Below are 12,630 nucleotides of genomic sequence, written 5' to 3'. Positions count from 1 at the left end.
CAAACTTGAGTGTATTGTTATTATTATTTTCCATTCTAATTTGAGTAAAAATGGTTTTTTTAACAAAAATGACAATTTCCTCTGAGGTTGCTTAATACTTTCTTAATATGTCTAAATGGAATCCTAATTTCAAATAGAGGATCATAATTCATAAAATAAAAATGTGTGAGAAATGTTTTGTGATATAAATGATATATTTAATGAAAAATCTTTTCCATTTTTTTAATATATTTAATAAATATGAATGGAAAAATATAATAATTTTATGACAAAATTAAATTAAACTTTTTGTTTTGAAGATAAAAACACCTCATTCATTTCAAGAAAACAAGATAATAGTAAGTAATAGAAATTAGAGAATGATGGGAGATCGTTGCTCGCTGTTTGAATCTATAGGTTGAGCCTGTGGTTCTGCTGATGTATTTTTGTGTTGCTCTATCATCTATTCCTTGCACTTTCTCCATAATGACACATTTGCTTTTGGTGCTTCTTCTAATTGGTCAAGTATTATCCTGCAAGCTGTAATCCTGTTGTAAGTGGGCTTGTCAATAAATGGAGTCTCTACCATGCAGAGAAACTTAAAATCTTTTTTCAAGAAATTCACTATGCTAGCTCCCTTTCACACTGCTGTCCTAAATTACAAATTTAATTTATAACAATACATCAAATTTAATTTATAAAGAAATATCAATAATTTAAAAATATCATTATTTTAAAAAATATCTTTTAATTACAATTTTTTTCACAATTTCACTTCTTAACTTAATTCTACCGATTATATTATTATTATCCATTAACTTTGAGATTCTTGTCGGTGCAAAAAAATATCAATCGTGTACGAAAAAACCATGATAAAAGTATTCAAATTAAAAAATGAAAGAGTTGGAAAAAAAAAAATTTACTCTACATTTCGCCTATCAAATTTTTCTTACCTTAATAATCATTATTTAATATTTTCATCCCTAATTCGTTAAAACAGTTTAAAATTATATATATCAAATTTAACATTATCTTTAATGACATTTGGTTTATGAATAGTTATCAAATTTTTCCATACTTTAATAATTATTATTTAATATTTTCATCCATAATTCCTTAAAACAATTTAGATTTTATATATATAATTTAATATTATCTTTAATGACATCTGGTTTATGAATAGTTTAAAGTTTCAGTGAAACTCAATTTAAGGTGAATGAGGATTTCTCGATTTTTTTTGTTTTTTTAATTGACAGCTTAGATTGATTTTCAAAAAAATATGGTTAAGATATGTTTTGTCTGAATAGTTATCAACTACTGAAATGTTTTTTTAATTGACAGCTTAGATTGATTTTCAAAAAAATATGCTTAAGATATGTTTTGTCTGAATAGTTATCAACTACTGAAATGTGACGGTAGTGCGTTAAAGAGTTTGTTAAGTTGCATTGACTTTTAATAAGATAGGTGGCTCCTTCCCACGAATTTCCTAGAAAAATTTCAGATTATTCCAATTCTAATAAATTCATATTGTAATTCATTTTTCTCAAATTAAAATTTATCTTTAACCTTTTTAGAATTTTTTTTGGGTCAAATTTCTACTACTCTCTACACATCATCTTTTTTCTATAAATTTTTGTCAAAATTCTACTCCTGCTCTTTACACCACCGACTAAAGTTCCGCTCATTTGCTTTACCCACCTCAAGGAACCCCACCACACTTTAATATTTCTACGTAAAAATAATATTCAATTCATTTTATAGCTCTAGTGCCCACCAGTGATCAAATTTGAAGGGCAGGTCTTAATTTCATTTAGAAGGGCACATATTCAGGTCGCACTTCTATAATGAAAAGCATAAAAAAAGAGAGCAATTCAATTGACAACAGTAAATTATTTTCAAATTTCTTTTTATTTTTCACAAGAGAATGGTGGAACAACAACCCCATGGATGTTGTGTATAAGGCAGGTCTGATATGAGCTGCAACTAATGTATCAGATGCATTTACCATTAATGGATAAATAGGAGACCTATATTCCTGCTCCAGTTCAGATAAGGATTAATTTTGTAGGAAATTTTTGTGACCAGAACGTTCAAGCCAATATACAAGTAGCTCAATCAAATTTAAGTTTATTGCATGAATGAAAAAATTCAGTAAAATTCTAAACAGGTTTAGGATTCAACAAAAGAGTGTATAAAGGTGTATATGTTTTTGGTATCTCCTTTTTTAATATGAAAACATACCAGGAATTGGGAATCTGCAAACAAATCAAATCCAGTATGTTAGGAAGCATGTTGAATGCGCTCCTCTCCAAACATAAATCGTGCTTAAACCTTTTTTCAGGATGAAAAAGCTGAATATTATATTATATGAGAGATATAAGAGTTCAAATATTTACATCTGAAAAAGACCCATTGAATTTAGTCAAAATGGGATTAGCATGGGAGAAATCTAGCTATATGATAAGATATCAAGCTGTGACAAAATGATCTGGGGGATCTCCTATGAATAAAAACCAGTTGACCATAGAGAACATGAAACATAAGCATGTTCAATAGCATCATAACACCACCCATATACACAAGATATGCAAAAGCAGCCGCATATGATCGTAACGCGCCAAGGGAAACCTGTGAAGAACAAAAATGTACCTTGAAATCCAGCAGATTAAACTCCTGGATATGATAGCTTTCCCCCTTAGAGAAAATCTGCAAAAACCATAAACCTGTAGCAGCATGAAGACCCATTTTAGACAGTGAATCAACCTGAATATTCTTGTCCCTACGGATATAGTGAATAGAACCTCCGACCATAGAGTCCCAGAAGAAATTGGTCCTATCCATCCAGCCAATCAAATGTGGCACTGAAATATGATTTTTTCTTGAGATGAAGTCAACCATAACCTTCGAATCTCCAAATATCGAAACATGTTGAAGATCAAGGAAGAGGCAAAATTTTAATAACCCAGCGAGAGCCATGGCCTCCGCTTTACTATTGGAACCTCTCCCCCTGTTCCAGTGAATGACGAACTGTGTATTTTCATTTATCATGATCAGGATCCCACAGCCGCATGTGCCTTGCTGTTCAACATCGTCAAAGAACGCCTTAGGGAAGGGAGAGCACTCCATAGATTGGTCAGAGGAATCGACCCTTTTATGATTGATAGATTTCTGTGGGAGGGCTTCGAAAGCAACGACTATTTTAAAGATGATTTCTGAGCTGGATATTTTTGTACCATTGAAAATGACGCTGTTACGTCATTTCCAAATGTTCCAAGGGAAAGGATGAAGAACCTTCTCCAAGTTAACTTCTATACGCTGCACCAAACGATCATTTCATTAATTGAAGCATGCACCTTGAGTTGGACTCCTTAGCAGTTCTCCAGAGTCTGCCAAATTTGTTGAGATCTAAAGCAATTTAAAAACAGGTGAACATTATTTTCCCCTTCTGATCTGCATAGTGGACATAAGCCCGGTCCGTGCCATCCTCGCTTCATCAAATTCTCCCAGGTTAAATTCCTATTATGAAAGGTAAGCCATGCAAAATGAATCATTTTCGATGGGCAGCCATCCTTCCAGTAAACTAGTGGGAAGATAGGATTGTGTGGAGATTGCTTTGAGTCAACAATGTGTTGATATACTTCTTTGACTCTTATTACATTCATCTCCTTCGAGTGGTTCCATATTAGGTAGTCGGAGTCCACAGTGCGAAATATACCACAGTTTCTAAGGCCCGCCCTTATACAATCCCACTAAAATGCGATCTTCTGAGGCATCTGTAGTGTGGTTGCGTCTTTCCACAGAGGAATAGGTCCTTGCCAATCATCTATCAGCTTATCCCAATAGAAATATCCTCTTCTGTGAAGGAAATTCAAAAGAGGTTCAAGGATATTAATCTCCTCGATGTTACTCTTAAACTGGTCCTTACCAATAAGAATATTGTTACCATTTTGAAAATGCCAGATTAAGTTCTTCAGAAAATAAGCTTCAATCTTACGAAGGCTAAGCCAAATTGAGGAACCATATGAAGCCCTGATCATTCCTTTTCTGTGCCAGAAAGTTAAGCTCTTCCTTCTTAAGTATTTCGTCTGCATCATGTTACTCCATGGACCTTCACCATGAACAGCTCTCCATAGCGATTTACACAACAGGGCCCTTTCGAAAGAGTGCATATCAAGTAAACCCCAACCCCCCATGCTCATTGGTAAAGAGATACTGGCTAACTTTGTGAGATGGAATTTCCTCTTGTCTGCTTTTCCTCCGCAGATGAAATTAGCTGACAGTCTATTCATGCTTTTAATAATACTTGCAGGTATAGAAAATAAATGTGCCCAGTAAACCGTGAGTTGGTTCAATACTGATTGCACAAGAACCACTCTTCCCGCCAGGGATAGACACCTGAATTCCCAAGCTGATATCCTCCTGTAAAATCTGTCCAGGATCCAACCCCAATCAGATTTTGAGTAACCATTAGCTTTGATCTGGAAACCCAAATACTTCATACCACAGCTGATAGATTGCACTTTTATTACAAAAAGATCAATAACCATTCAACAGCTTCTTGATTTGTTTCATTGTGATAGATTGCAGATTTCTCATTGTTAACTATCAAACCCGTAGCCATCTGGATGTTTTTTATGATTTCATAGTAGCATATCCAGGTGACCCTGCAAAGCAAGCCAAATAATATGATATCATCAACAAATAAATTGTGTGAGATTGAAATGTTTTTGCATATTTTAAGGGGGCGACACATGTTTTCATTGACAACCTTATTGATGTGCAGGCTAAGAGAATTCATTGCCAAAATAAATAGCAGCAGGGAGAGTGAACATCCATGACAAAGACCCCTTTCTGCACGGAAGAATGGGGATGGAATCCCGTTGATGATAATTGCATAGTCCACTGGCTCAACACATGCCATGATCCAGTTGATCATATTGGAATTCAGACCGATATTTGCCAACAAACACCTAATGAAGCCCCAATCCAAGCAATTGTATGCCTTCCAGAGGTCGATTTTGAGAATAACCGCATCACATTTTTTTGAATGAATGGCGTACAGACCCTCTTGAGTACTTGCCACAACGTCATGTATGTTTCTTCCTTTCAGGAAACCATGCTGCTCCTTTGTTAAAAACTCTGATAAAATGCCTTTGATCCTCTCAGCTATAAGCTTCGAAACAATCTTGTAAGAAATATTACATAGCGAGATCGGTCTAAAGTCCTTAAAAGTTTGAGCATCCCCCTTCTTGGGAATAAGCGCTATGTAGGTAGAGGTGAGTTTTTGATTAATACTGCCCGCCATTCTGGTGCCCTCGACCATCTGCAACAGATCAACTTTTATGATGACGAAGAAATGAATGAGGAATTCTACCGTCCAGCCGTTTGGACCAAGACTCTTGTCCTTTTTGAAGGATTTCATAGTAGTAAGCAACTCATCCTCTGAAACTGGCTTGAATATTTGCTCGTTTGAAACCTCATCAAACATGCAAGGGAATAGTTCAATTCCCCATAAAATGTCCTGGATTTTGCATTTTTCCGATCTTTTATACTGGTTTTTGAAGTAAGCCACCGCCTTGTCTGTTATATCCTGTTGAGAATAAAGAAAGCCCCCTTTACCATCGCTGAATTTCCATATCGAAATTTTTTCCCTTCTGAAATTGGCATAGCATTTGCTGAATGATGAATCTATGCTACTCTCCAGCTTAAATCGTCGCCAAACCTTGCTTTGGGCAGCCTTCAGGCACAACCCAGTGAAATTATAGACCTAATACATGGCCCATATTGACATCTAGTCGCTCTCAATTGAAACTACCAAATGTAATGGTATCAAAGGGTAATTGTGACATAATAATTAATAAGAACTTCCAACATATGCAAAATTAGAAAAAAGAACTCAAAAAGAAACTGTTTTTTGAAATGGGAGCAACTGAGAAACTGCCAAATGTAATGGTATCAAAAGGTAATTGTGACATAATAATTAATAAGAACTTGCATCATATGCACAATTAAAAAAAACAACTCAAAAGGAAACTGTTGTTTTTGAAATGGGAGTTTCTGAAATGGGATTTAAGTTTTAACATGAAAAGAAATTAACAAATTGAACATTCCTAAAATTCTAATTTCAGAAAAAATGAAATTTAAAAAAAAAAGTTGACAATTTGAGAGCACTTCTTAAAAAATTTTAAGATATTATTCCAATTTTTTTTTTAAATGACAAAAATCAAATTTTAAATTTTTTTTGATTGGTAAAATTTTCTTCCTACTTCTCTGACGTGCCAGAAACTCTTTGAAGGGCTCTGATGTGTTCAATTTTGATCCCTGGTGCCCACGTAAAAATAATATTCAATTCACTTTATACCTCTAGTGCCCACCCACTCACCGAAGCCTAGCCTAACGGTTAGCCCCGTCAGTTACGCGTTGAAAAACAAAGTTGCTGTAGACGTGGACAACGGATTTCGAATATTCTTCCCGGCGAGAAGATTCGGTAGCAGTTTCGTCTTTATAAAATTAGAAATCAACTGAAAATGCGGTCACTGACCGAACCCAACACCGTAAGTCGACCGAGCGTTACAGTTCAACTTCCAGGAGCGTATGTGTCTCTGTGTGCTCACTGATGAATAATGGTCAATTTGTACCATCTCTACCTTCATTCCAAGTTCCAACCATTTCAACACCGTCAACTTTCCTGTGTATCTTCCGATAATGAGGCCTAACCTTTTCCATTTCCAGTGACAGTTGAATTCATCATATTCCGGAGACTTATGAGGAATTGACACGTGCACACAAACATGTGGCTTTCTATTTTCTATTGGACACTGTATAATATGGCGACATCCACAGAAAGTGGACTTGGACACTGTAAAAGCTGTTCACTATTGAGCAGCTGTAACTTTTTCTTTATTACCCAAATTCGTGCAAATGCATTATCCAGAAAGATGTTTATGGCGAATTATGTTCATGGATAGATGTGGAATTGCATTTGCAGGGATCGAAGCCGCGGAGGTTCAGTGGGGAGGAGGAAAATATGGAGAGGGCGGAAGATATAAAGAAGTTGGTGCAGAAATGGTGGGACATATACAATGACCCCTCTCTCAATCACTCGGGATCATGCGACAAGTGGCTAACAATTCTTTTCTTTCCGCGATGCCAACGTCCCCCAACTCGAAGCCGGTTCCGCCAGCAGCTTAATACATTTGAAATTTTCTAATTGTTTATGAATGGGATAAGTAATTGTTTTGAAATTTTGTATGAATGGGATAAGTAATGTTTTATTATTATAATTTACTTATAGACTGTATTGTTTTATTATTATAATTTAAATAAAATTTATATGAAGGTAATTTAATAGAATTATTTATTTGTATTATAATAATGACATAGTTACAAAAGATCATTACTGGAGGATAATAATGTCTATATAATTTTAACTTACTCTTACATTGGAACCTAACAACTTTTGAGAGGACTACATTGCAACTATGATAATCTAGAAGAATTTATTGGAACAATACATTTCTCTCATTCACCCTAACTCTCTCCCTTAATGGCGAATTCTAATTTTTGCAACACTTAACTTGTCTTTTTATGGAACACGTGATTCTTCTTGGCAACAATGTTTATGTCTACTTCAACATAGCATCTTCACCATACTTCTATGATGTTGACATCCATATGAAGGAACAACCATCCACTGGAATGCATGGGTAAACAACCACTGCAATCGATAATCTAATAGGATTTCCTTCATGTGCATGGTTCTTTCAACGATTCTTCCATCACATGTCTTCAACCAAGTACATGTATGTGTAACTCTCCCTAAATCATCATTATTTTGGGTTTTCCTTGGTTTATTCATAACCACACTCTAGCATTACAACTTGTATCTTTTGTGGATGACCCTCAACATCACACCTCAAGTGGTTTTTGTTTACAACAAACATCACATTAACACAAAGTGGTTTCAACTAACTACAAACCTTCACATCAATTTCATTCTAGTACCATAAACTTTATGGAAGTACACTTTTCCCATCAAACTCACATTTGATTCAAGTACATAAATTTCTCATACTTCGCTCATAGACATACCAAGTAAATACTCAAACTTTAAAATATAGACTTGCTTACACATACAATGTGCGACTATCACAACTCACAATCTTTCAACTTTGATTGTATCATTATTTATTTTCCACTGCTACCATCTTCGTTGTTGCCACAATATTTCCATGTACACATTCACGAACTTTTCTTCTTTCCTACATACATGATCATATCATTGTCTTCACTTGAGCTTTCATTATCACTGAAATATATTCTACAAACTTGCAAAGATTACTCTATCTCACATCTCCCCTAAATTCCACAACAACCTTAAATATGAATCCATTTTCCAACATTGTAACTATTCATGTGGTTGATTCCATAACTTGATGTCCCATATCTTTTATATTCAAAGGAGATACACATGCTACAAACTAATGCATGTAAGGCCGACTCAACATGGCTTACCAAATATTTGACAAAATCAAAACTTTTACAATTTGGACCAAGACTTTTGGGTGTTAGGCACAACTAATCATACACCCCTTACATCATTTTAACTTAGGTACAATAAGCTTTCAAAATTTATTACAACACAAAGACTACCATCACTCCCTTATTTCAATAATATGTCCAAAATATAAACTCATACACTTCATCACCATGCGTCACTTATGCTTTACTTCTTAATCTAGAATCTTCCTACTTTTTTTTTTGTTTAATATTAAAGTGAATAATTTCAACTTTTTAGAAAATCTTAATTCATGAATATCACCTATTGCAGATCCATCAATTAATATAAAAAAATTGAATTTATGGTGGTTTTAACTCAAGGCTAATCAAGTACATCGTCAACTCCTATAATTTTGTTCTTATCAATATGCAATAAAAGAGCTAATATTTTGTTCTTATCAATATGCAATAATAGAGCTAATTTCCCATATTTTTTCTTCATAGGAGTCAACCATACCATCATTATGTTGGATAATACTATACTATTCCATTTTGCCATAAATCTTCTACTCTGTCGCAAGTCAAATTTTGAGCATCATCATCATTTGAGCTAGCCCCCAGAGACCAAGGTAGAGTTCCTAACTATTTAAGGAAAAATTCATAGGCTTTGGTGAGTCAAAACTAGCCAAACAGAGTGGTGTTGTAGGGTATGGAAGTATGAGTACACTTGGCTATTGCTAGCCTTCCACAATAACTCTTTTTTATATTTCTCACATAATACATAGATCATGCCCCCTCTCTCTAGACAAGCGAGAACATGATAAAGAGAGTTTTTACACGAACATGAGCATAAACTTATTCAAAAAGCTTAAATTGACTGATCCTACATCCATTTCCATGAATTCTTCTTCTAACTCAAGCATAGCACTTCTCTAGAAATCCTTAACACTAAAAAAAATTGTGTGAGAATTAAAACCTTCAAACATATATTGCTTGGGTAGTCCAAAAAACAATAACCCACCCTCATTAGATGAAAATCCATTACATAGATGAAAATTAGATTAGATAAATGGAACTCAACACTCAAATAGGAAAAATAATATTACAAAGAATATAATGTCTTTCTCACTACACAAGTTTATACACAACATCCCTTATCTACAACTTCAAACATGGACTTTTCTTCTACTACATGTGACTCCCCTCCATTCCTTGGCTAATCATGGATTTGGATATGGGGAAATGTGAGATGGATAAAACCAACCAAGTCATATGTTTTATGGTTATTTATATCCGCAAATTCTTCTTACACATAACTCTTAACCAATGTGTTTACTATTAAATGGATATATGTGTAGGAAAAAGAATATTACAAAGAATATAATGTCTTTCTCACCACACAACTTGGTACACAACATCTCTTATCTACAACTTCAAACATGGACTTTTCTTCTACTCCATGTGACTCCCCTCCTTTCCTTAGCTAATCATGGATTTGGATATGGGGAAATGTTAGATGGATAAAACCAAGCAGGTCATATGTTTTATGGTTATTTATATCCCCAAACTATTCTTACACATAACTCTTAACCAATGTGTTTACTATTAAATGGATATATGTGTTCATTGTCTAACATAAACTCGTTTCACTCTCCATAGATCCAGAGAAAACAAGGTAACCTTTTCCATTTCTGGGAAAGGCTTCTTTTTCATTTTATTTTATTGTGGATGCCCCCCATAATAAGAAACTAAAAATATATCTTTTATGTCTTTTCTTTTCTCTTTAATCCTAAAAACACTTTTTAATGTACTATCCTTTTTTCGATGGATGGTATTTTCCCATGGTTTTTTCATGGTATTTGGTTTTTTTATTAAAAAAATAGTAATAAGGTTTTAAGATGATTGGAAAGAGAGTCTTTAAAAGGGGAGGGAGCAAGGTGTTGGGACTATCTTGGATTCATTTTCATATTGATTTTTTGTAGAGAACTTGTTGTGGCTAGTTCCATCTTGATCTTCGGATGAAAACTTCGTGGTGATATCTCCTAAGTGGATCCATCCAAGGTTCACAAGTGTGATTAAGTGTTTCAATTTTGAAAACTCTGTGGTGATATCTCCTAGGCGGATCCTTCAAAAGTTCACAAGTGTTTCAGTTTAACAATTTAATGAAGAATTGTGTATGCGGTTGGAAAACACTTCATCCTTAACTATATTGGCATGTATTGTTTTCCTACTATTAATAAAATAAAATGACTTCCATTTTCCTTTTTAAGTTATTTTATCTTCCGTGGTTTTGGTAAAATATGTATTTAGATGTTTTCACTGTAAATGCATGTGATGTAACATGGGGAAAATGGGGAGAATTAGTAAGTAGGGAAAATTATTGTAAAACTTGCTAGAATATTCAACGAAACATTATGGTATTCCAAATATGTTCATATTTTTTTTATTTAAGATATTATAATGGTATTAGATTTGTGCATCCTACTAGATTTATTGCAAATTGATCTAGAGTTTCCGGAAACTAGTTTTACTGGTGCTCGATAATCCATAATCGTTAATTTCACCGATTTTCGTTAATTTCACCAATTTTCTTTAGCCAACCTAGTTGGCTTATTATTAGGAAGAGTTTTCAATACTGAAGAGAAATCTATTGCAATCGCAAGAATATTTTTTTGTATTTCAAGATCTGCCAGATCTAGAGACTGATTGTCTCATTCAGAAAGTTAGTTATTTTTCAAGATTATTTTTATATATTTTTGGGAACTATTTTCAGAGAATTTTACATGAAGTTATAGTCTATTTCCATATTTTTTGGATTTTTTGGTGTTTAAATTTCTGTGAAAAATTTGAGGTGAAATTTTGATTTGTATTATTTAAACTAATTTTTTAACTATATATAAATTTGTCACCATGAAAAACCCTAAAACACTTCGATTGTGCACTGATTACCCATGAAATTAGTGATTTGAAATTTGTGATTTCAATAATTTTCTACAAATTAGATAAGAAAAAATCACCTAAAACACTTCCAAAAAATTAGACTAAAAACAACTAGATTGCTCACCAGAATTGTAAGGGCCTAGAACCATAACAGCGCAAGGATTTCGTACGATGGTTGTACAGGGGTTCACCAAGACCGGGAGGCCTCATGATCGACGTGGACAAAGTTCCTAAGATCGTGGGGGGAGTCGTATCAATTGCAGCGGGATCCAACATAGTGGAGGGCGTCGTATCATTTGAAGTAGGGTTTGGGCCGGAAGGCTTCTTAAGATGTCACACAGGGGAGCTGCTGAATAATTCCTGAAGTGTTGTCATTAGTTTAACCCATTCTATGAATTTCCTCCCTGGATTTCTTGTTACATATTTGCAAGTGCTTTCTTTTCCTATGCGCTCATGTTTTTCAGTCCGATGATTTCTTGCTACTTGTTGGCAAGGGTTTTCTTTTCCTCTGCGCTTATGTTCTTCAGTTCCTTAATGAGCATCGAATTATCAATACCATTTGAATAATGAGAGACTGCTTTGTGGGTTGTGAGAGTGTTGTTGAAACTTGACACTGTCATCCTTTGCAAATATATCCAATAAAGGATTCCACACAGATTGTGAATTTTGACCCTCATCCTCTATAACAATAGAGGACCTAGGATCTGAGACATGAACTTGTCAATTGCCACCCTCATCTTTTGTACCGAATATAGAATTCGAGAGATGAAATTGTAAATTTCGAAGACGCTATGAAGTTAAAGGGCAGATAAACAATTAAAAAGAGTAAGTAGTTGTGTGTAAGTTAGCTAAATCTCTTTTATTTGCAAAATACAAGGATACGCTCGGCGTTTTATATATATATGAAACCTTAGAGCGGGGTACAGGTAAGACAAGTAGTCCATTTGTACCGATGAGATTGATCACGTTAATTTGAATTTCGGAAATTTGAGATGGTAACAATGGAAAGAAACTCCACAATACTACTTTTAGATTTAAGGAAGAATTTTTGTTGAACGAGTTTGATATTATTGCAGAATCACTTAAAAACTGAGAATCTGAATTAATTTATTAATCAAATACATTTACGTATATACAAGAAGGTTGTTTCAAGATAGAGATACTATTTTAGACACACAATCTAGGTTGTTTCAAGATAGAGAGACTATTTTA

General features: G+C 34.1%; 1 protein-coding gene across 1 annotated transcript; it reads right to left on the bottom strand.

Moving 5' to 3' along the window:
* Positions 1-3,728: 3,728 nt before the first annotated feature.
* LOC149156366 (uncharacterized) lies at positions 3,729-5,401 on the bottom strand. The gene is made up of 2 exons (XM_089444742.1): positions 4,748-5,401; positions 3,729-4,457 (listed from the first exon to the last, which is right to left on the bottom strand). Exons 1-2 carry the CDS (start codon positions 5,399-5,401, stop codon positions 3,729-3,731), a joined length of 1,383 nt encoding a protein of 460 aa, XP_089300868.1.
* Between the last annotated feature and the right edge of the window lie 7,229 nt (positions 5,402-12,630).

This window comes from Pinus tabuliformis, chromosome 9, assembly GCF_031772625.1.
Source record: "Pinus tabuliformis cultivar Carrire ecotype Pingquan chromosome 9, CPIR1, whole genome shotgun sequence".
Lineage (NCBI taxonomy): Eukaryota > Viridiplantae > Streptophyta > Pinopsida > Pinales > Pinaceae > Pinus > Pinus tabuliformis.
The sequence above is the reverse complement of the archived record's forward strand: the minus strand, read 5'-3'. Positions and strand labels throughout refer to the sequence as shown.